The 23,721-nt window shown below is 52.8% G+C and overlaps 8 protein-coding genes across 9 annotated transcripts; 6 read left to right on the top strand and 2 right to left on the bottom strand.

The window, feature by feature from the left end:
* Positions 1–160: 160 nt before the first annotated feature.
* On the top strand, positions 161–2,445 carry PV07_02787 (uncharacterized protein). Its single transcript, XM_016389421.1, has 2 exons — positions 161–1,452; positions 1,509–2,445. Exons 1-2 carry the CDS (start codon positions 513–515, stop codon positions 2,288–2,290), a joined length of 1,722 nt encoding a protein of 573 aa, XP_016251323.1. The 5' UTR covers positions 161–512; the 3' UTR covers positions 2,291–2,445.
* Positions 2,446–2,677: 232 nt separating this feature from the next.
* On the top strand, positions 2,678–6,643 carry PV07_02786. Of its 2 annotated transcripts, XM_016389420.1 has the most exons (2): positions 2,678–6,197; positions 6,251–6,643. In XM_016389420.1, exons 1-2 carry the CDS (start codon positions 3,275–3,277, stop codon positions 6,256–6,258), a joined length of 2,931 nt encoding a protein of 976 aa, XP_016251322.1. In that variant the 5' UTR covers positions 2,678–3,274; the 3' UTR covers positions 6,259–6,643. The 2 variants fall into 2 exon arrangements, with proteins under 2 accessions (XP_016251322.1, XP_016251321.1); XM_016389419.1 differs by having other exon boundaries at positions 2,678–6,643.
* Positions 6,644–6,961: 318 nt separating this feature from the next.
* On the bottom strand, positions 6,962–9,211 carry PV07_02785 (uncharacterized protein; the record flags this gene model as incomplete). The annotated part of the gene is made up of 1 exon (XM_016389418.1): positions 6,962–9,211. The coding sequence occupies one exon, from the start codon at positions 9,209–9,211 to the stop codon at positions 6,962–6,964; it is 2,250 nt and encodes a 749-aa protein (XP_016251320.1).
* A 708-nt stretch (positions 9,212–9,919) lies between these two features.
* Positions 9,920–11,242, bottom strand: PV07_02784 (uncharacterized protein; the record flags this gene model as incomplete). Its single annotated transcript, XM_016389417.1, has 1 exon — positions 9,920–11,242. One exon carries the CDS (start codon positions 11,240–11,242, stop codon positions 9,920–9,922), a length of 1,323 nt encoding a protein of 440 aa, XP_016251319.1.
* Positions 11,243–11,732: 490 nt separating this feature from the next.
* PV07_02783 (uncharacterized protein) lies at positions 11,733–13,142 on the top strand. The gene is made up of 4 exons (XM_016389416.1): positions 11,733–11,911; positions 11,988–12,099; positions 12,161–12,313; positions 12,372–13,142. Exons 1-4 carry the CDS (start codon positions 11,897–11,899, stop codon positions 12,614–12,616), a joined length of 525 nt encoding a protein of 174 aa, XP_016251318.1. The 5' UTR covers positions 11,733–11,896; the 3' UTR covers positions 12,617–13,142.
* Positions 13,143–13,158: 16 nt separating this feature from the next.
* PV07_02782 (uncharacterized protein) lies at positions 13,159–15,777 on the top strand. Its single transcript, XM_016389415.1, has one exon. The coding sequence runs from the start codon at positions 13,547–13,549 to the stop codon at positions 15,287–15,289; it is 1,743 nt and encodes a 580-aa protein (XP_016251317.1). The 5' UTR covers positions 13,159–13,546; the 3' UTR covers positions 15,290–15,777.
* Positions 15,778–17,545: 1,768 nt separating this feature from the next.
* PV07_02781 (uncharacterized protein) lies at positions 17,546–19,567 on the top strand (the record flags this gene model as incomplete). The annotated part of the gene is made up of 3 exons (XM_016389414.1): positions 17,546–17,577; positions 17,628–17,838; positions 17,894–19,567. The coding sequence occupies 3 exons, from the start codon at positions 17,546–17,548 to the stop codon at positions 19,565–19,567; spliced, it is 1,917 nt and encodes a 638-aa protein (XP_016251316.1).
* An 887-nt stretch (positions 19,568–20,454) lies between these two features.
* On the top strand, positions 20,455–23,277 carry PV07_02780 (uncharacterized protein; the record flags this gene model as incomplete). Its single annotated transcript, XM_016389413.1, has 2 exons — positions 20,455–20,656; positions 20,834–23,277. The coding sequence occupies 2 exons, from the start codon at positions 20,455–20,457 to the stop codon at positions 23,050–23,052; spliced, it is 2,421 nt and encodes an 806-aa protein (XP_016251315.1). The 3' UTR covers positions 23,053–23,277.
* Positions 23,278–23,721: the final 444 nt, after the last annotated feature.

The raw sequence follows: 23,721 nt of genomic DNA, 5'->3' as shown, positions 1-23,721 counted from the left end.
GATTGGTGGCAATCAAATACCTGATGCGTTGATCACGGGGAGACACAGCTGCCGATATGCCGGGCCCTCGCAAGACATACCACCAAACCCGGACCCTAGAAGCCACACGAGCCAGTCACAGGCGCTCCAAGGGGGGAGACACTCCGACACAGCCTCAGCACTTGCCCCCAAGTGTTGTGGCTCTTAGGCGCTCTCGTCCGGATGAGCCCTGCGCAACTCTGGGCTGCCAACTTTCCCTCTCCTGCTGCTTTCCCTCTTCTCCCTCCCTTGTTCCTCTTCCCCCTGCAATCCTCACTTGATCTCTTCCATCATTCCCTCGTTCCATCACCAACACGCTCTCGCTACACCACGACCGATATACAATCACCTTCACGTTGACTCCAGACGAAAGAATCTGCACGACCCGCGATTGACGACCTCTCGAACCCTCTGTGCCTATTTTTAGGCTGTCTTTAAACCCGCGCAGGCTGCCAGGCCACGCACCCCTCTAGTAAACCACCCTCGTCTCTGCAATGAGTTACTCTGCTTCACAATCGAGCATGTCTCAACTCAACACCGCGTTTGACCCTGACTACGATTCCTTCCTCAATATCGAGAATGACTTCACACCTGCAACAACCTCTCCAGACATCAAGTCAGTCCCGATGCTGACCCCTCAGTCATCTATCCCAGGCTCTGCAACTTTTGCTTCGAGCTCGACTCCTACCACATTCCCGGGACCCAGCTTTCAGTACGACCGGTATCACCAACAGACTGGCATCCCTATTGGCGCCCTCGCGAGCACTTTCAACATCAACAAAGCGAATGGTTTACAATACCATGAGGGAAATGGAGGCTTCATTATGCCCACAGAGACATTGAACATGCCTTTGAGCGACTTGGACGAGTTTGACTTCTCCCGCAATCCCGCTGATATGGATTTCGAGACCGAGTCACCAAATGGTCTTCCTACAATGTTCTATCCTGACGCACCATCTGGTCCTGCTCAATTCATTAGCCCGACCACTCTCGTCACCCATAACAACACCGCTTCAACTCCGATTAAACGCATCTATCCCGGAATGCACAGCCAGCAGGCTGCTCAGGCCAAGGCCCAACAGGCTCAAAAACAGGAACAAATGGCCCGACAACAGCAACATCGCCCCCAGAGCCAGAAAGCCCTTCCGGGTCCAGCACCCGCCAAGACGCAACCGGCCAAGGACCCGCTTGTTGAGGAAAGCATCTCCAAGGTCTTGAATCGGATGAGGCAAGCGAGCGCTGCTTCAGTGTCTGATGATGACAATTCCCCAGTGACTGGAATGTCCAATATGCCTCGTATCAAAAAGGATGAAGATGATATGGACGAGGACGAACGTCTCCTGGCCAGCGAGGAGGGGAAGAAGCTATCCAGCAAGGAACGTCGCCAACTTAGGAACAAAGTGTCTGCCCGTGCATTCCGTTCCAGAAGAAAAGGTATGTCACGATGATGTTGGATCGGTTATCTCGCTATCTACTAACTCTGTCACTAGAATACATTTCTCAACTGGAAGGAGAAGTCGCCGCCAAAGCCCAAGAGGCCAACGACTTGCGTGCCCAGAACCAGCAACTGCGAGAAGAGAACAACCGTCTCACCGACCTCACTCGGATGTTGCTCTCATCCCAGTCATTCTCCGGATTTTTGCAGGAGCTCAGCCAATCTGGCTTGCCCCCGCCCAATGTCCAGAGCAACCCTCACCAGCAAAAAGTCGCTCAAAACAAGCCTCAGCCTCAATCTCAGCCTGTGAAGAAAGACATTGGCTCAGATGAGGCTGCTCACAATATGCATCTCCAGCAGCATCAAGTGGGGATGGCCCTAATTCCAGACACTCCAGTTGATTTCTCTGCACTTCAACCGTCAAATGGTTGGATAAACACTCTCCCTACCAACGACTTCCAAGTCTACGCTGTCACCGATCTGCCGGAACCCCCCGTTCTGGATCTCGAAAGTTTATCAGGAAAGCCCAAATCGAGCCAGGGCTCAAGTAAAGGACCAAAAGACACACCCCGTCTTCCCGAACTCCCAACTCACTTGGCAACTTTCGCGGCAACGGTAACACCTGAAATTGACGAATCCGTACCTCTCGATAGAGAGAACTTTGCGTTGTACTTTGATCCACTCGTCTCTCCTTCCGATGAATTCTCTGCAGTCGATCATATCGAGCAGGATACAGAACTTTCTGATGAAGAAATGGTGGCTCACTTGAAATCATTGTGCTGCGACCTTGACGAATCTTGTGACAAGCTCGATCAGTACATGTCCCATATGAGATGAAAGTCTATTTATTTGGCAACGAAGGGATCTAGGAGGGTGATCACCAGGGCGACTCAATAGGTTGACTGCGAGGCAGAGAGATTTCTGAGGCATTTCGGCTCCATGTGTTGATGCCGATGTATAGAGTTCTGAAATCATATCTTCTTTACAACATGTGCTATACTCCCCTTCTCGGGCTTCTGCAATCCAGTAACAAGGTGGAAACTGCCTATTGTTACGATTAACAGTAGATGCCGCCTCAATTCAGATGCATGAACGTTAGCAAGTAGCATGATTTGCGTTATTGACTCGCGGCTGGTGTGGACAAGGCCAGCGTGAGTGACGCAAGGCGGCATCGCAGCCTTGTCACACCCGCAGTCGCCGACAACTTTTTTCAACTTCTGTACATACCATTCTCGCCATCGCTCAAAACTTGCGGCGGAGTACGCTTCAGACACTCATTTTTTGTGCTTTCCCCTTCTACCAGTTTCAAGGATTGATGATATATAGATTCATGGCTTTTTAAGGCTTTGCATTCCAAACTATACCATGCACTGAGACACATTCCTTCCCCACCCAGTCGCCGTGGCTATCCTGAAACCGTTTTCTGTCTTTCCTCGGGCATGTTCTGCGTCCCAGCTCTTCACCAAAGACCGAATTCCCTCGATTCGTTCTTTCTCTCCTTTCCCTGCAAGACCGTACCGCTCGACTCGGCTTGCCGATCTCTTCTCCTCCCCAATATCTTATCCTCGCAAACGACAACGGACTCACCTGAGCGGAAAACATTGTTCCTCGGCAAGAAGAAGACTGGTCTGGGATGAAGGAAAGGCTGGAGTACAAGAGAGAAGCTTTAGTCCCCCTCGAGCCCGCCTGAGCATTCCTCGCCTGTCTGCTCAGAGATTCTCTTCTGCCTGGTCCCGGCGTAAAGCCTACAGAAAAAGCATTCTACTGGATCAAGTTGGAATCAAGGCACTGTCGCCCACAAAGTCCCCAAGATCCTATACAATGCATCCGCATAAAGAGGGCAACAAACCGGTCGGAGTGCGCACAAATTTCCACTTCCAATTCATTACAACTCCCACTTCCGACACTCCTGGAACGTCGATCGTACTACACTTCGATTCCAAGAGATATATCTTTGGAGAGATTACCGAAGGAACTCAAAGAGCATGTGTACAACGTGGAATTGGACTCCGGAAAGTCCGCGGCCTGTTTCTCTCTGGAAAGACGCTCTGGAACAATGGAGGCCTCATAGGCCTCATCCTTTCCATGGCGGATGTACAGCAGTCAGAGATTGACGAAGACACCATGAGACGCCCCAGATTGCACATACATGCAGGTCCGAAGCAGCTACACTCGTTTGCATGTGCGCGCAGATTCGTCTTCCGCACGGGGATGCCGTTGTCAGTTCATGAGGTCAATGTTCGCAAGAACAGGACTGATCCAAAGCCGATCCATGTGGATGAGCATATCCGGGTGTGGGCACTGCCCATCGAGGACCGCTCTACCATCCCCCTGCTACACGAGAAACCCGATGACTCCACTGTCGACGACTTCCAGTTGGAAAAAGAGCAAATATTGCGAAAAGAAGTTGTCAACAACATGTTCGACTCTGATTGGAGGCGTGATCAACTTCTGCAGGCTAAGCTCAAGGACATCAAATTGCCGGCAGTAGTATGGGTGAGGGATCCCGAGACGAAGACACTGATCACTTATCCCGTTTTTGACATCAACAAAACCACTCTTACGCCGGACACGGAAGTTCTGGTTCGCAGTCCCTGGCCTGCCTCAACTGTACAGGAGCTGCCACCAGCAAGGGGTTTGCCGGAGACTATTGCAATGTCCTACATTATCAAGGGTCATCCTCAACGTGGAAATTTTGACGTTGCAAAAGCCAAAGCCCTTGGCTTGCGCCCTGGGCCAAAATATGCGAAGCTGGTGGCGGGAGAATCCGTTGAGAGCGACGATGGCAGACAAGCCACAATCACTCCGGAAATGGTCTTGAGCCCAACTCGGCCGGGCAGAGGGTTTGCCCTGTTCGATATACCGTCAGTCGGCTATCTTGAAGAGCTCGAGCGACAGCTGGACAGCCAGGCCGACTGGCTTCTGGAAGGAGTTGAGTCCGCAGTCTGGATGACCAAAGGCAAAGTACTACAGGCGGAGAGGTTTCACCAACTGCTTTATAAGCTTAAAGACCTGAAGCATGTCATTTCGGATCCTCACCTGTGCAATGACTACATTGCATATGACTCCGCGGCGATATCTTCTGCCAGATTGTCCCAAATTGCGCCAGGTCTTTTCTCCGTTCCTCGATTCGATAATTCGAGTGCGTATCGATCAATGATCGACAAATCTATGGTTGAGCTGGGCGATGTCTTCAAAAAGCTCCAAATCATGCCGGCGAGGAGGGGTCTGAAAGTCAACGTCGAGCCCCATCTCGTCATTGACGAGGGTGAGGTCACTCCAGGCCTCGACCTGGACTCATTTGCCACGCCCCTAGAATCGGCAGTACAAGAAATATTGCCAGATGATGTGTCAACCTACCGTGCCCCGACTTCTGAACGCAAAACGGGCATGGATTTGGACGAGCCGGAAATTGTAACCCTAGGAACTGGTTCCGCAGCTCCGTCAAAATACCGCAACGTCTCGTCCATACTTCTTCGCATGCCCAATGATATGGGTAACTACCTATTTGATTGTGGCGAAGGTACTCTCGGTCAATTGAAGAGACTTTATAACGCCGAACAACTAGACGAGATTTTGTTCAATCTCCGGGGGATCTGGATATCGCACCTCCACGCAGACCATCATCTGGGCACAGTGTCCATTCTGAAAGCTGTATTCCAAACCGCTCGAAGACTGTCAGAATCTGGGCAACGTGCTCGCCCACCACCTCCATATCTGTTCTCCGAGATCAACATGATTGACTATTTGGATGACTACGAATCCGTCATGGGCATACCAACCGATGTGCTCTGCACCCCCGTTGCCTGTGACCCTCACAAAGGGCTGTTCCATCGAAGCAGGCACTTCGAGGTGCAGGGCGACCTGTACATCAATGAATTGCGCACCGTGAAGGTTAGTCATTGTCACGGCGCGCAAGCCGTCTCTGTCACCTTCAAAAACGGGTTCAAATTCTCCTACAGTGGCGATTGTCGTCCCAACGAGGCTTTCTGCGAGATTGGCGCCGATTCGGACGTCCTAGTACATGAAGCCACGTTTGACGATGGAATGGAAGGTGATGCTATGGCTAAAAAGCACAGCACTACGGGCGAAGCTGTGGGTGTTGCACTCGGTATGCGAGCCAAAAATCTCATCCTCACACATTTCAGTCAGCGTTATCAGAAAATACCTGTCTTCAGCAGCGTCAGAATGCCGGAGCATGCCTCCGAAGAGGACTTGCTTGACGACGTTGATGCTGAGTTGATCAACACAAGTGCAAATGCCAACGAAGATGGCTCAGAATCGGAGCATCCCAGTGCACAACAATCGGGATCGTCAGCATGGATTCAACCCGACTCAGCTGTGCGTGACCTCAACATCGCTGTGGCCTTTGACCTAATGCACATGCGCGTCTCGCAAATCCAACACATGAAGAATCTCTTCCCTGCGATCTCCAAGATGTTTGAGATAGAGGAGGAAAAGAGAGATCGAGCGCGTATGGAAGTAGCTGCTCAACAGAAAGCGGATATAGAAAGCCGGAAACTAAAGAGGCTGCAAGCCATGGAAACGAACATGAAGAAGATGGATAAGAGCAAGGAGAAGAAGAACAGACACAAGAAGGAAAAGGCTGGAGCGCAGAGCGCGTCAGTACCTGGGGGGGCGCAGGCGAGAGATGGTGACGGAGCAGCAGCCAGCCATTCCACTCTCCCCTCCGACCTTGATGTCCACAAGGCGGGGCCCACGACGAGCAACGGCGTGGAAGTTGGTAAGACACGCGACACAAATACCAGTGAGGATGTCAATGCTAAGCGTGCCCAGACCGATGATGGCGGCGAGGTGCCAATGTTGGACGTGGCAGCGCGAGGCGGCATCTCAGCAAACCTGAGCTGTGCAGAACAGAAGCCTGGCAACGGTGAGGCTCCTAACACTGAGAGTCAGACTCCAATGAAGAAGCGCAGGATTGAATAGGCTCTAAGTTGAGGGCTATCGATCGTGTGAGGGCTGGCGTTGCTCCGAACAGCATCTACGCCTTGAGGTTGACCTCAGTGTTCAAGATAATGGATTCTCTTGAATTCTTTCAGTGCTCTTGTGCGACCACTGCCAGCGTATTGTAAGCATGAAGGAGCCAAATACCTAGATAGAGCTCTAGCTTGTACAATACTGACTGAGCGAACTTCTTGTTCAATTGTCTCCAAGCATTCATTCACGCCGCGTGCATTTGATTTTCCCAAACCGTATACCATCTCCATTGGTATACATGACAACTGCTCAACTACACACTCTCTGGAGACTCAATATCGAGGACCAGAACTTAGACGTCATTTGGTGGTGTTTCAAACACGTATCGTCTTGTTGGAGGGTGTGTATGTTCTTTGCCCCGAAAGTACCTAGACGCAAATACCTCTACCCATTTTACAGTCTGAAAAAAGACTGTTCCATTTTGTAGCTTTACAGCTCCCCCCCCCTCCCCGCCTTTTATCCAAAAAGCCAAAGAGAGCTCATTGTCCCCATCTTCGCTGGCAAAGTCAATTACCTGCCGTGGTAAAACCAGCCCAGGTCATCTCTCGACGCAATGTCCGATTCGTACACTCCGCTCCATGTAGACTGCACGTCATCCCTGCTATCGCAGCCGCGGGTCTTGCTTTGGCCATGACCGTGGGTCTGGCTGCGGTGTCTGCTTCTGCTCCTACTCCTGCTCCTGCTCCTACTCCTGCTCCTGCTCTGACTGGCCGAGCTCCCCGACCCTGCTCCCTCACGCACGTGCACCTCGCAGTGGAGGGCATGGGTCTCGGACTTTCTGCGGTCGTTCGGTCGTTCATTCGTGCTCGCCCGGACAGAGAGCCGTTCAGGGGTCAACCTCTTCCTCGTGGTGGCCGAGACCAACGTCGACGTCGACGTCGACGTGGACACGCTACGGTGTGTCTCTGGCGAAGACGACGAGCCTGGGGTTCTGTCCCGCGAGTACGCGCCGACCACCTCGTCGTATAGATTGAGGAAGTCTTCCGTCGACGACGCCGGACGCCTTGGAGGCGTCAACGGTGCCCGTCGCAGGGCAGGCCCGGAAGGCAGTTCAGGTGAAGGTGTCGTTGCGCCTGGCCCTGCTGCGTGCCGGCTGACTTCATCGTACAGACGGAGGAATAGTTCCGACGCAGACGCCGGGGGCGTGCATCTTCCTGGCCCAGGTCGCGGTACATGTTGTGGTCTGAATGGTGTTTCGGATGTGGTTGTTGCGAATGGAGATGAGGCGAGGAGGTCGGTGTACGTCTCTGCCGCATCGCGTCGATGTCCCGTGGATGACGGGGCACGGACTCGGGATGCAGAGTGTATTCCGTTCCCGCAGTGCTCGTCCTCGTTCTCGTCAACCCTGGTCAGTCGCGGTCTGCTTCGAGAGGCGTGACGCTTCTGCGGGTTTGACGCCGCCGTTGCGGTAGAGTATATGCTCGAACTCGACGCCCTCAGAAGCTCCGTTTCCCAAGAATCTCTCGACGAGACGCATGGTCTCTCGACCCTGTCGCTGGCGGACATGACAGAGACCGTTTCATCATGTTGCCGGCCGCCTGGTGGACGAGAGTGCAGTGTTGATGGTCGCGTTGGTCGCTCTTGTTGTGGGGCCTTCCACTGTGACCTTGGAGGTACGTATTCATACTGTTCGTCCTGGTCTGTAGGGTCTCTCAGCTCCAGAGATGCGGCAGTTTGCGGGTCTTCGAGGACGCTATAGATTGATGCCCGTTCAGTGCCCAGGGAAGAGTGTCCGTATGGGCTTTGACCTTTCGTGGAAGGATCACCGGAAACGGAGCTGATAGCCGATTCGAAGGGATATTTAACGTGAGGATGTGGCAGACTTGGAAGATATGTCGTGCTGGTCAAAGCCTCATACGCGTCCATGTCCTCAAGGTCGGCTTCGTCCAGGTCTCTTGGCAGGTCTTCTCCGGCTTGAGTGCCGCGGCTGTCTTGGGTGGTGACAGTCTCTGCAGCCTCGTGCCCAGGAGGCGCCGGAGGATTAGGAACGAGACGACAACTGTCGGCGCGCCTGGCTCGTGTCCTCCCGCTTTTGGTTCTGCTCACCTTCATGTACTTGTATTTCTCCTTCCGGACGGCTTCAATGTGAGCTCTTGTCTTCTTCAACGCCACCGCTTGTTCCTCGTTCTGGAGCATGACCGTGTCCAGATCAATCTCCTGACTGGTCGCCCTTTCGACGCACCGCGCCAGCGCGGCAATCCACACCTGCACCCAAGGCTGGAGTATGGGAATTCCGTGCGTCGCGATGAAATTGTGCGTCGCCCTTGACCGGATCGCCCACCTGAGGTCCAGGAGAATCTCCAGGTCGCGCGTGATACGGGACAAGATGCAGGCGCTGCACCGGTCGCTTTGGTAAACCCACTTCGAACCCTGGCTTGAAGTCAAGAATGTCTTTTCGTAGTCCTCGGGTGTGAGCCACAAGGCGTGCAGGGCCCGAAGTCTCATCACCCGCACGTACTGCTCCGGGGAGAGCATGTCGCACTGCGAAATGAGCTTGTTGAGACGAATCCCCACTTCGTGCTGGACATGGCGTAGCACGACGTCTACGGCGTCGTAGTGTAGGGCTTTATGTAGCTGGCAGAGATGGCCGCGAGGGGGTAAGAGGATCTTCTCCAGACGGCTCGGCCGGAGAAAGGAAGGCAACACCTTCACCCCCTTGGCGATTCGCGATGACACGGTTTCTAGGGCTTCATTGGGTCGAAACTGGAGGAGTTTCGCCAACGTCGGGATGGATCCAGGCGGGATCTCTTCGATATACATCTTGTCAGTTTTTCTTCTTCTTGCGAGTAAATGTCCAGAGGATTCTCTTACTTTGGTCGTGCTAGTCGCTTGAGCTTTGTTGTTGCAAAGAACAAGCTCCTTCCGCAGAGGCAAATTTCAACAAAAGGAGCCTGGAGCAAAATTCGAGGGCTCGCTGTCAAGAAATGCTTTGATGAGCTGTGAAGGGTTTGTGCGATGAGAAAATTTGGGGCGAGCATGCATGGACGTGGTGGGAATTGCATTTTCATATGGCCTTTCCACGAATAATGGACCAAAGAAAATGTGTTGCACCAAGGAGAACCAAAGGCATTGTCTTCCATCAAAGAAATTTCAATGTTGAGAGCGGATGTGGAAATGACTTTCCTTTGTCCAGACGGAGCATTGACGATAACTGCCTGTCCGGAGCTGACAGCCCTTTGGGTTGCAGAGAATCAGGAGTGAGAATCGAAATGAAGTGAGGAGATGATTATTCCTTGTGGTTTATTCGGATATGCAAACTCAGCGCCCCTTGGCCTTGGGCGCCAGCCCATATTTTGTACACATTACCGTGATTTGCAAGAAACATAGTGAAGGCACATAAGCCCTTCCACCAAACCCCATCATCTTTGAGCACATTCTTGATCCTTGCCCTGTACCCACTAGAAACAGTGTTGAACATGTACCATGAAAGATCTGGTTCGTAACGATAAATATTTTATACACAGCTGTTCAATGCATCCCGTCTGCATGGAGGATTGCCGGACTCCTGCTATGGATTCCTGCGACGCGGTCCGATATTGATTTGGCATCGAAGCCACTTTTGCGTCTGTTGCTGCGCCGCAGGGCTTGCTTGACTTCTTGCTCTTCCTTTGCTTCCTCCTCGAGCACTCGAGGCCCACCATTCTCTTTGTCGTCACGGACCTGCCTCTGACTCGAGCGAGCTTGGTACTCTGCATGGTCCATATCAATATGCGGTGAATTGACAACTGAAGTACGGGATGCGACGGCATCGGCATCCACCTTCTTTTGGGCGGCAATCCTATCGCGTTGGTAGCGGGATGACACATCTCCACCAGTCCAAGCAGTGTCAAGAATGCGGTCCCAGAACGTAAAGAAGGGTTGCGAAAAGTTGGTCTTGATGCCCCAGCTTTGGTGGTGCACGTCGTGATAAGCCGCATTATTCGAGGTAATGTGCTGCAGTGGATCCCATGGAAAAGCATATCCACAATGATCATCGACCGTCTTGATTGAGGAAATGGTGAAAAACCACATGCCTTGTCGGATGGTCATTCCAGTTGTCAAATAGGCCACTCCCGTTCCAAGCGTGTCAAGCATGAAGCCTTCCAACGGATGATTGTAGAGGGCTCCATACGCATATGGAACATACAGCCGATGGTGCCGAGAATGAAAGGTGGTGTAAAGAAATTTGTTCATGTGCATAGCCCGATGCAGGAAATATTGCCAGGTGTCTACTATGAGGGTAGCGACGATAAATTGGATCAAAGGAATGCCGATCCAATAGATCGACTTCGCCACTGTCATTTCCCACGACGCAAAGGACGGGGTCGAATAAATGCCTCCGGTCAAAGCGCCTGCGAGTTGAGGATGGGTGTGTTGTAGTTTTCGACCTAGAGATACAGCATCCAAGCCAATGAAACCGAGCAATGTTGGGATGTATCTTTCAGTAAGGCGCAGACGCTGGGCCCAGACGGCGATATCGTAATCCTCTTTACCAATTGTCTCCACAGGGTCGAAGGAAGCGATAATCAGTCCAAACGCCGTCTGGACTATTTGTTGTATAATAACATCCCTGAGGACTTCGAATCTGGTGACGTGATTGCGTTTGAGGACTTCTGCTGGAGTATGCAGTCTGTACTGCGAACACAGGTCATAGGTATCCAAAATATGGAAGAACACCGAGACGACCCAATAGGCAACGACAGGAGCGAGGAGCTGGAGGAGGGGATCTGATACTCCTGGAATCATAGACGGGCGGGGCTTCAGAGTATAGGAAGGGAGAGCAGGGAGGTCAGGGAACGTTGCGCTCGCCATGTTGTCGGATATGGAATGGCAATAGAAACGAGGGCGATGTTCGATGTAGAGTTTCTAAAGGCAGATATATTAACGGCGCGGGAGGCTCGGATGAATATGCAAGGGTTCGCCCGGGGGTGGGAGGAAAGGGGCGCGTTGGGAGAGAATCTCAGCCCGGTGAAGGGGCCGACAAAAGCAGAGACAAAGACCAGTAGAAATTGAAGCAAGAGAAGAGTACCGGAAGTGAAGGAAGTGAAGGAGTGAATTAAGACAAGATGAGAATGTCAGAAGAGAGGTGGAGAGACTTGAGATGAACGCACTGGAGAGGTGATCAGGATCAGGAGTTTCCGGAGAATTATTTTGGTGACGAGCGAAATTTGCCTCTCTCCTGGGAGCGCAGTCACGTGGCAGGATGAGCGCCTAACATCACGTGCGCCAAGGAGCCCGATCGCTAAAGCGTAACAAAATTTTTGGTGGCAGCAGGACCCCACACCGCAGGTTATTAGGCGGATGGGCATTCACAAGCCAGATGCCCTTTCGATCTCGAACCCCTCATCAACCCAGCCAGGCTTGCGCTCACTCATTTTTTTTTCTTCGCCTGGCCTTTTCGACTTCAAGCGCAGCTTCTCTCCACTGTCCTTTTTCCTCTGCATTCGCTGTAGCGCTTGATTCAAGATGATCATTTACAAGGTATAAACCATCGCATCCGCAACCCTCGGGTCTCTGAAACTGCCCCGCCTGAATCAACTAACAAATTTTATATCAGGACCTCATCAGCGGCGATGAGCTCGCGTCTGACACCTCCAAAATCGTCGATGTCGGGAACGGTTTGTGGGAAATTGACGGCAAGATGATCACAAAGGGCTCGGAGAACTTTGGTTTGTCACATCCTCATGCTTCCGCCCTTCTGCAAGCCCACACTAACCCCTTGGAAATCAGTCCTTGAGGGCGCCAACCCGTCCGCTGAGGGTGAAGACGCCGAGGACGGGACGGATGACACCAAGGTCACGGTCCTTGATCTTGCCGACCAGTTTCGTCTGCAAAAGTTGGAGGGTGGAATGAGCAAGAAAGCATATCAGTCCGAACTCAAGAGTACGTCACATGTGCTGGGCTGGGAATTATCGAGGATACAAAGTTGACCTTGGCGCAGAATACATGAAGGCTTTGACCGAGAAATTGAAGGAGAAGGGCAAGAGCGAGGAAGAAATCAAGAAATTCCAGTCCGAAGCACCTGCTGCTGCCAAAAAGATTCTGGGCAACTGGGACAACTACGACATCTATCAGGGCGAATCCATGGACGAGAACGGAATGTACGTCCTTGTTGACTTCCGTGAGGACGGCATGACGCCTTATGCAACCGTCTGGAAATGGGGTCTGGAGGAATACAAGGTGTAGGCGAGACGGCCATGTGGATTGGTGCAGATGGGGATGCATACAATACAAAATGATGACGGCCTGAGATGTGGAACGCGGGGAATGGCCTGCAATAGCTCATTATCGTCCAAGCATGCCACGAAGAATAGAACCCGCAATTTGCTCGCTGGCTCAGTTCTTGTTGTCCCTGCCTCCCAAACTGGGCCATGAGGAGTATTGGCAAATGGGCTGGCGTAACTGTGCCTTGCAGTCCTCCCAAGGCTTGTTACGGACACGCTCACGCCACAGGCAAAGAATGGCCCGGTGCAAGTGCGTCTGTAAAAGCTTCCGAGCAGACATGTGCTCTCCTCTCTCGATGATCCGGAACAGCGCTAGAAAGCGGCCAGGCTGTCAAGAACATTGCGAGTATGCCTATCTCCAAGCGATTATTGGCGGCGGCATGTGGAAAGAGAGGGAGACTCCCCCGCAGCCAAAAGTTGCAACTCGGCCTCCTTCGATTAGGCGGGCATTTTAGAGGGACTGGAGCAGAGCCTGGTGCTGAAGGACGGCATTTATTGGATGTCGCCGGAGGGAAGGGAGGGGCGGAGCGTGCAGGCAGCGCTCTTTCCCCTACACGTTAACACTTGCGCCGAACCCATCCCAAAAACTTCCTTGTTGTCCTACCTCCGAGCCTACCAATGCTCTGCAGAATCATCGTATGACTAGTTATCCTTGTTTGCCATCTAGTGGTCTTCTATCCAGAGAGAAGCATTTCTATCTGATAAGCACCTAGGCGCCTCTAGACATCCACTCCTTTCCAACGCACCGAGCCACCTGCTATCGCCACAGCTTCAAAACTGCCCTCGTGCTCAATTTCCACATCAGAAAATCTACCTTCGGAGTCTCCTTCGATCTTCTAGGTCCCAGCATTCGGCTCACATGTCACAATAACAACATTGTCACTAGCCCGGCATGGCTCCTGTTCTTCGCTGCATATTGATATTTTCAGCTCTTATCACTGCAACCATCTCCGTTCCTACCAGCGAGTCCTACCCTCATACCTCCCTCCAAAACAAAGGCGCTTTTGCCCCCCGGGAAAGGCCGACAGGGTCATTTCGCAGGCTTCGAGACGCTATCATCGAACGAATATGGTCTGTTCCGAGCAGATATTCCTCCAAATCCTCGTCCACATCCAAGGCAGCAAGGGCCCCCGAAAACTTTCGTGCTCGCTACGGCGGTGACGTCGTCCTCCGCTTCCAAATCAAGAGCGAAGATGAGGCAAGGGCCATTTCAGAAGCGGCGGATATCTTGTACTTGGACATATGGGAATCAACTAACGAATGGGTGGATATACGTATAGCAAAGGAAGTGGTTCCCTCCTTTGTTGGGCTTCTACCGCCGTCCTTGCACGATTCCTACGTTCCGTTGATGCACGATCTTGCCCGTGCCGTCTACGATACATACCCTGCCTCTCCTCTCGCCAACGAGAAGATCTCGAGCCTCACAACCCCACATGACTGGAGGGTGAAGGGCAACACGCCGCATGATCTGTTTTTCCAGGACTATCAGCCGCTGTCGGTCCTGTATCCCTGGCTTAGGCTTCTTGCCTCACTCTTCCCCACGCACGCTTCGCTCATGAGTATCGGCAAATCAGCTGAGGGTCGCGACATCCCGGCGTTGCGCATTGGTGCGCAGGTGGAGAGTACCTCGACCGACTCGCATGACTCCAAGCATACACTGCTGATAGTGGGCGGAAGCCATGCTCGCGAATGGATTTCTGTCTCGACAGTGGCCTATATCGCCTACAGTCTCGTCACACGATATGGGCATATTCAGTTTCCCGAGGTCACCAAGATCCTCAATCACTTCGACTTGGTCTTCGTCCCCGTGCTGAACCCTGATGGATACGACTATACCTGGACGTCCGACAGACTGTGGCGCAAGAATCGACAAGCGACATCTATCCCGTTCTGCCCTGGTATCGACCTCGACCGTGCCTTTCGATTCGGATGGGATGGTTATGGTAATACGGACAACGCTTGCAGCGACGATTATGCCGGCCCGGGACCATTGGCTGCAGTCGAAGCTCAAACGTTGACAGACTGGGCTCGAAACTTGACAGCAAACAATAACGTCACCTTTGTGTCATATCTAGACTTCCACTCCTACTCTCAGCAAGTGCTCTACCCGTACAGCTACACTTGCGACACAGAACCACCAAATCTGGAAGACCTGGAAGAGGTTGCTCTTGGGATTGCGAAGTCATTCCGGTTGACCAGCGGGCATTTCTATGGAGTGGAAAGCGCCTGTCAAGGTAGCATGGTCTTCCAGGATCGAGAGAGAACACCCCGAGTTCAGATTGAGCCACAAGGTGGGTCGGCCTTGGATTTCTTCTACCATGATCTGGACGTGAAACTCGCATTTCAAATCAAGCTGAGAGATACTGGAACATATGGGTTCCTGCTGCCGAGGTCACACATTCTTCCCACGGGCCAAGAGGCTTATGAGGGCGTGGTTGGTCTGGGACGATGGATGTTGGGCAATCACGGCATTGAGCGAAATCAGGATTTGCATTCGGTTTGGGGGAGTGAAGATTTGACCGATGATCAGAATGCAGATATCTTGGACGACCATGAAATGGCAGTCGCACACGAGGAAGAGGATGACGACTTTGACGAGAATGATTTTGAACTAAAACGGCGACGGCGTCGGTAATTCTGCTCTGACAAGCGCGGGCGGCGAAATTGAGGGCGTTTTTGGAGCTCGGGAGGAATGCATCCATGCCGATTGATGTTTTCATGACCTGGCACGATGCCTTGGATGTACGAACATGGGTCAAGCTCGAGGCACCTGCTGCTGGGCCATATACAAGCAAAGTGTAAAACCCTGGACGCGTCGAGGTCCATGCTATATAACAGTTAACAAGGACTCTGTGAAGCACTCCTTCTGTTGATGGAAAATACAGAGTACGAAGAGGGCCTTGGATTACTCGCAACCGCCCACGGCAGCAGCAAAAGTTAGTTATGTCGACGGCAATGAGACGTACATCCGTAGCTCTTGACGGCTGAAAGTCCGATTGGAACTGGAGAGAGATGAAATGACGAAAACCATCACCAGCAACGGGGACCACGAGGCCAGCATGCCTGGCCAGGACTAAAAGCACGCCCCCTCGGCAAGCAGGGTCAAATTGAGGGCCCTTTTCTCCCAGTGGCTGATCCCCGGTAAATTGACATGTCGCAAGGAGGGCCGGCGGTTACCCAGAGCGGTTGATTTGACAAACGAATAGGGGCAGTAGGGGCAGCCAGCAGGGAGCAAGGATTCGTGGTCGCTGGTTGCCTTGATTCTGCCTCACTTTGTTGTTGTTGTTATTGTGAACTTGTCACTTTAATAGAGTATCCCATCTATCTCTTGGAGGAGTGTTTGCTCTGGACCCACTGGCAGGAGGGGAACAGGCGGCACAGAGTGTGTGCAGAGCGAGCTGAAAGTGAAAGTCAAAGCAGTTGGCCCGGGGGCCGTCCAAAGCAGTCTAGCGGCTCGCAGCATCTCGCAGGGTCCGAGACTCGACAAGCGGCGACATGCACAGGCCCTGGCTGCCTGGTCCGCGATCCGAGGCTAGGCCGCATGAGGCATGAGCTGACGAGCAACGGCCAATCGCCATGCTGAGGCGGCCACCCTGCCATGCGGTGCCTCTGCTCTTTGACTTTGTTCCAATTTGACTGCGCTGGGCAACACGATTCGCTACTGCACGGCCTTTGCCTTGTTTTGCTCTATCAAGATGCTTTTGGTACCTTTTCTGGCCAATCCGTGCTGCAGCCCGCCCGCTTCCAGAAATACCCAGGTCCCCAGGTCTCCATCCAGAGTCCGTTCCGTTGCTTTCGACCCCCAGCCTCTTCGCTTGACCCAAATTGACACCTCCGATCATCACCGGCTCTCGATTCGAGGCTGCCCTGTTCTCTCGCTTGTTGTGTTGCCCCCCCGGGCCCCAGCAAGGGACTCGGAAATAATAGACATGGCCCTGGACATGAGGTGCCACGATCGAACCCGCCCCGGGATTTGCATCTGTCAAGTTTCGTGACGGCATGACATGGCGGCTGCATCTCCTTGAGTATCATGTTGCTCGCAACTCATATAATCTGCCCGAGTCCACCAATGCAGTAGTTGATTCGTCTTCTCACCCTCGGACTGCAATCTTCTCTGCTGCTGACCACTGTCCCTCGCCCGACCACTCGTTCGCTCCCATCCTCTTGCCAGTCGCTGCTGGTCGAAACACCACTCACTTCCACCTCAGTAAGCGCCGGACCCTGAATTGCTCCTGCTCTCCTGCAATCACCATCACCAAGCGCCAGAGAAGACTCGACCTTGTACCTTCGTCATCTCTTCTAATTGGATCCAATTCCACGTCAACGTTGCTCGCCTTCGCTCATCCAATCCTCAAACACGCGCGGTCCCTGTTCGTCTCCCCCATCACTCGGTTTCAGCTCTCTCAAACGAGGATTCTCCATCTTGGCCCCCATCATGCTGCCACCACAGACAACACCGCACATGCTGTACAAGCTGATTTGAGGCCAACCTCAGTTTCACCCTCCGCACAGAAATAGTGTCCAATCTGGTACTTACGGATCTCCACATCCCGTGGCGTCACCTCTCAGCCCCAGGGCTCGACTATATTTTGTGCAACAAGACACATCTAAAACGAACTCTTAGCAGGAGACGTTGTGTTGTCTTCCCGGTAGCCTGGGGTTTTTACATATCAGGCTGTTCGAACGTTGTGCTCGTCTCTGTCGACTGCGCTGTTTGGATCGTTTCTTTTTCTTTTGTTGTTGCCTCTGATTTATTTGATACCCGGGACTTTCCTGCTGGACAGAGAGTCTTGCATAATTACTTGGGAACTGGTTTCCTTTGTGGCCTTTGCCTTGAAATAAAAGTATTCTGGTTGTTCTAATATTTGATCTTTCTCCAATACCTTGAAAGATGGCCCCAACTACGCTTGTGACGTTTCTGGTGTATGTCAAGTCCTCTGCTATCCCCGAGATCGAGCTGACGGTCGTTGCAGTCGCAGTCCGCCTTCTACCCGATCAGTTCACCTCTATGGCTCTTGGGACAACTTCACGACCCCCTATCCAATGCAACGGGATACTCGCACGGGCCCTGAGCACTGGTCAGGTTGCCATAGCTTCTCGAATATCATCTGTGATGGCGACGCAACAGCCAATGGTACTCCCAGGCAAGGAGGACTCAAGATGGGCGGAACGTATTGGTACTACGTACGTCTGGCCTTGACTGGCTCTCCCCGATTTCTTACTTACCAGTCCCTAACAGTACAAATTGGACGACGATATCGAATTCCATAACTCGGCGGAACCATCGACCACTTCCTGCCCCATGCTTCCTGGCCAGCTTGTCAACGTTTTGAACGTTCCCTTTGCACTTACGAGTAGCAGCCGCTCTCGCAACGATAGTGTGAGCTCAACAAGCTCCGACTACCGCACCATGAATCCTACAGACAAGTTTCTGAACCCTCGGCCAGTGCCAGCAAAGCCATCCCTGCCACGCTTGAGAACATCTCCAACTTTGCTGCAACAGCCATGGTCTTCTTCCAGCTCCCCTGCGAGTGCTTCATCCCTTCCCAGCAGAAGAGGAAGGTCGACATCCACCACCACACCATCTCAACCTAGTAGTGCCAGTACTTACAAAGTTGTCCGGATGAAGCCAGCTGTTGAGGCACCTTCGAGGTCGACTTCCCGTGGAAGTAACCGCTCCGTTGGTATTATTGGTGCTATTCGAGCTCTGACATCACCACTGTTGGCGAGTCCTGAGACTACAACAGACCGAGGCCGGAGCCTCTCAGACGACTCGGCATCGAGGGGTCGTTCGAAAGGCATGTCAGAGCGCAGCATCACTCCCAAGAAGACTGCATTCGGGAGAGCTGCTTCGATTCCAGAGCTGGACGATAATACAATATCTGAATCTCCAGGAGAGCTTGTCCTCCGTCGGCAGATCAACGGGGCTGAGCCTTTCGGGCCCCTGCCGACATCGTCCTTCGCATATCATCGACACCAGCGATCTCTATCCCGTGAGCCTTCGCCACTCCGCAGTTCACTTCAAGCAGACGTTTCTCTCAGCATAGGGACATTTGATGAGCCCACTGTTCCCTACCAACCCTTGGCGACCCTGAAGGAGGTTTCCTCAGCAACAAACACCCCTGTTTGGCCTCTAACTGCAGTGAAAGTCGAAGGCAACAAGGAGGACAGCGACCTACGTGCAGCTCTGGATTTGGAGAAACGCCTGCCGACTTTACCCAACACGCCATCTTCTGCATATCCACCCAGTGTCGTGGATGAATCCTGCACCCACGATGAGTCACATGACACTGCCAACCTTAACAGTCATTTCTCCTGCACCACTGTCGAAACAGAGTCTTATACGGACAGTTTCCTTCACGACCAGAGCCGTTTCTCGGATTGGACGGACGGGACCCATAAATTTTCACCACAGTCAGAGCTTAGCTCGAGCATCCTTGATTTCGAGCCAATAAGTCCGCTACCAGAAGCATTCCTCGGGTTTCCAGATGACAACCCGATTACTGTTGAAATTCAAACTCCTCCTCAGGACTTTTCAATCACCAACACCTCTACTCTCCCCAAGCAAGACGGGCTGCCTTCGGCATTCAGCTTTTCAACGGTCAGCTCGGTCACTTCGTCTACCGCGCCAACCTCTCGTGTAGATCCTGATAGCACCAAAGGTGCTCATTTCTCCTGGACCAGTTTTCAACACTATAGCCTACCCTCAGAGGACATTGGACCTGTGCATATGCACAAACCCGCAACGCTGGCCAATCCTGACGCACCCTTGGTTGTGGGCGAAAACCATCGTGCAGGTGTCTATCAACCTCAAATGTCGAGCTATGACGAGTCAACAATTCCCCATTCTACCAGTATGCAACAACTTCTTACTGAATTGAGCTATTTGGGCGGAATGATCCAACAGCATTAGCATGCGGACATATTGCTGCATCGCCACCTCGCAAGCTGATCGATATACTTGTCTGCATTCTCTCTTTTCTACTTGTTGAAATGAGCAACAGTTCGGTCGGTTAGATCCACAAGGATCTAACTTCATTTGCACATACTCGATACCATGGTATTGACAGCATGTCCCTGGAATGGGTGGAGCTTTTGGGTTTTAGGAAGGCACAGAGTTCGATGTACTAACGTGTGGGACAATAGTGGCTTAGAATAATATGTTGAAGACTCCTTACATGGATGGAGGTGGTAACCTCTTGGAGGACACATTGCTGATGACCCAAAATTGAAAAGGGGAGGAACAGAGCCTCCTTCAGCCTTGCCTCAACCAACGAGGCTGGATTATTAGGCTTGGCAGAATTTCTTGACGACAACATAGACATAGAATAGCCACACGCACACCAGTAATTACCAATATCTGTGAGGGCACAGATTCATGAATGATGATGATCTTGACTTGATGACCTAATGATTGTACCTTTAGCACGGCCTCCGCCCTCAACTTCCGTCCTTCGACGCGTTCATCGATCAATTGGGCTTTGGCACGCGTCGCCAAAACGCAGAGTTGCACTCCACTGAGCATCGCATTTACCCCAGCCAACTATCCTCGCTCTGGACTTTTGCCGCTGAGGACGAGCTCTCGGTCTCGAGAATCGTTGATTGACCAAATAGCTGTTGAGATCTCGGTCGGCTTTCGCCTCCAGTGGCGGTACCTTTTCAGTGCGGAGGCTTGTGCATGTCCAACGCATCACCTGCACCACCACGTCATATTGCTAATCGGTTTCGACAATGCATCAAATATCCAAACGCATGTTCACAGACCCTTTCATCCCGTCCCTCTTCGTGTACTGTCCAACCATGGATCTTGTTGTGACGGTCACGAGCAAGGGGAACGTGGATGTTTGGAGATTGAACGGGCAAAGAGTCTTTGGTTCATGTTTCCCCAAAGAAGAAGACGATGATGATGATGGTGGTGACGGCGGTGGTGACATGGACGGGCACGCTGCAGCAGAGAAAGGCACCAGAGGAAACGTGAGGGCCGTTGCCTGGAGGAGAGACGGTGAGCAACTTTCGCACTGTGTTTCCCGCTTCACTCACACCGCAGGACGCGTCGGACCATATCAAAGACCAGTCCTGAGGGACATGGTGCTCCTTGGAACCACGTTCTCTCTTCATACGCTCAGAAAGAAAGTGCATGCTGACTGTTACGTCCCCACGACGGGACACTGACGTGTAGGTCAAATCCTCGCGATTGCCTGTGCGGATGGCAGTCTGTCTCTCATAAACGCCTTTACGGGCAAAATCGCTCATCGGATTCCCCGTCAAAATCGGCAACGCACGACTTCTACTTCATCGCCGCAACTACAGACGCAGACACGAAGACAGAGTTCCAGAGTCTCCTCCTTTACTAATTCCCCGACCACAACCTTGCGACCAGCAATCACAACCATCTCCTGGACCACACATTTCGTCGACCCCTCTCCAACCACCGTCCGCTCTCAGCTTGATGCGTCGAATTCAACAGTCTCACTCGATCAGATTCTCAGCCTCCGCGCCGACGTAGATAGACTTCTCCAGCTGAAAGCCGATTTGCCCCGCGAGCTTAGCAGCATTGACGTGGAAGTATCCTTGCCGAGGCTCGCAACACTACCCCCTACCGGTCTGGGTGCGGACGATGATGTGTTTAGTACGCGGAGCAGTGTGGATGTTCTGTTTCACGGAGGTGGCAGTAACGGATCCGCCGGGCCTGGCGGTGTCGATGCTCTACTCGTCGGGTTAAGTAATGAGAATGGCGGATGTGCGGCTCAGTTGAGGGTTTTTGATTCCTTCGACATAGGAACTGTCGATCTGACGGGAGTTCTCCCTCCAGGACAAGCGGCTGGAAGAACGTCAAGGGTGCTGAGAATGGAAAGCCATCCATTCATGTCAACAGTGTTCTTGGTTATCGAACAGTCGCCAAGGGAAGGGACCGCTTCATCGCTACATCTCCTCAGCCTTGACTTGAGCTTCATACCACAGACTGGACGGAACTTGCCGCTCGTGGCGAGGAAAGTCTCACAGCTAGGCTATCTGCTAAGATACATCTCGCAGGTACGGACGCAATTGGTCGCCGAGGTCAAAGCCGCATTCGACTTACCGGGCAGATTCCTCCGCAATATCAACGAATCCCTGGCAGAAGGAGACGAGAACGCGGATTTCACCTTCGCAGCCCATCATCTCGCCGTTACCGGAATTTGCAGCCCGAAACTGAAGGAGTGGTTGGTCGACGAGGTTGGAGACAGGGGTCTTAAGCGATGGGAGAACGCCGTGGGCGACTGCCTCGAGGTGGTGAGGAGGATGACGAGTGAGTGTCTCCTTCCTGCGTTGGAGAGGAGTCTGGCTGTGTTGTCAAGACTCGACGGCCTTGCCAGGTTTGGGCCCACTAGTTCCAAGCTTGGACTGGACCAGAAGAACGTGGAGAGGCTGACGGAGACCATCGATGCATTGGGCATCCTCGGCGAGGATCTCCTGCTTGATGTCGTCGCCGAAACAAGAGAATTTGCGGCGTTTATCAAATGGCTCAAATGGGAGTGCGAAGTCGAGGCGCTGGAGGAGGATAGCGAAAGGGCGGAAGAGATGCGAGAGTCCTGGACGGGAGAGGGAGAGTTGAGGCTAGTATTGGATTATGTGGGAGGTGCTATGAAAGAAAGTCGATTGAACAAATACCTTCTGGGAGAGGCCAAGGAGCAAGAAGCTGGGTTGCTTGCATCCTTCGATGACGATTCGGATTTGGGGTTCTACGCCGACTTCACGAAACTCAGAGCCAGTGGGAACAAAGACAAGAGCATGCCTACACTGAGCGAACTGGTCGACAGATTGCAGAGGCAATGTGAAGCGGTCTTTGCACGGATTGCAGAAACATTCAGGGAGAGCATCCTCACGAGCTATCTGCAGGAGCTGCCCAGTGAGTGCGCTGGCGACAACATGGACGTCAGAATCATCCCCGACGACGCCGATCCAAATCTGTACAGGCTCTTTGTCATGTCCAAGGATCGTACGGCGAAAGCCCATCTTCGGCACGTGGTGGTCCAGCTACAACAAGGAGCTGGAAAGGGTGTCAAACACACAATGGCGTCGAACTCGCTTACAATTCCTGATGTGCTGGAGGTCCTCGATGCGAAATTTATCGACGACGAAGCACTTCTGGTCCTTGGCGAGACCGCGTCTGACGTCAACATCTACTGGAAAGAGATCACTGTTGACGGCGGAGGATCCTGGGATGTCCGGCACGTTTTCCACCGCGGGAGGATAGATGGTGCGATGAAGCCTGTGAAGCTTGATGTAAATGGCCGAGTCGGGAGAAGAGTGGTCACCGTCCTCGACGAAAGTGGGCTGGGTCTTGTGGTTTTGGACTTGGACGCCGAAGACAAAGCTCGCGACGCCACTGATGGAGAAGACGAGCTCATGGCGGAATGATCAAAGGACATCCAGGAAGCGCTCGAGAGGGTGCGAACCGCTCCTGGCAAGAGACTGAGGGGAGGTCAACAGAACCAAGGCCGCGCAAAGCCTGGCTCCGGTGAACCGAGAGGGTTGTCTGTTTTGAGACGAGCATGTAGGATTAGCAGCCGCATCGTAGGTCTGAATGATTCTGTACTACCGCAACATATGTACGAGGGACAGGTAGGGCAAGAGTGTGACGGGCAGGACGAGGCTGATCGAGGCTGATCGAGGCTGGCAGCTTTGGCAGAATGGGGGGGAGCCCAAGGCTAGTAGTGAGGCCCCTGAGTGGCGCCACTTGGCGTTGACAGGCAGGGGCCGGTGGGAGCGACTCGAGCAGCAGGCGGGCGGCAAGCCACCAAAAAGGTACCTAACGCTCCAAGGCTTTCCGGGGAGCGAAATGCCCAACGCAGATGCGAGGCGGGCGTCAGTCGAGGCAGTGGAGAGTCGATGGCGATAGGGCATCGACAGTCACACATACATGTAATGGCGAGCCAGCAGATCCGCAATTTGACCACCAACGTTCGACCCTGCAGCTTGGATGCAGCGGGTGCAGCTGGGTGCAGCTGGGTGCAGCCTTTGACCTGGGCTACGTAAACGATCAGGTTAAGTAGGCCAGTTAGCGCGAGCCTGACGGCAGTCTATCAA

This window comes from Cladophialophora immunda (genome assembly GCF_000835495.1).
Source record: "Cladophialophora immunda strain CBS 83496 unplaced genomic scaffold supercont1.2, whole genome shotgun sequence".
Classification (NCBI taxonomy): Eukaryota; Fungi; Ascomycota; class Eurotiomycetes; order Chaetothyriales; family Herpotrichiellaceae; genus Cladophialophora; species Cladophialophora immunda.
The sequence above is the reverse complement of the archived record's forward strand: the minus strand, read 5'-3'. Positions and strand labels throughout refer to the sequence as shown.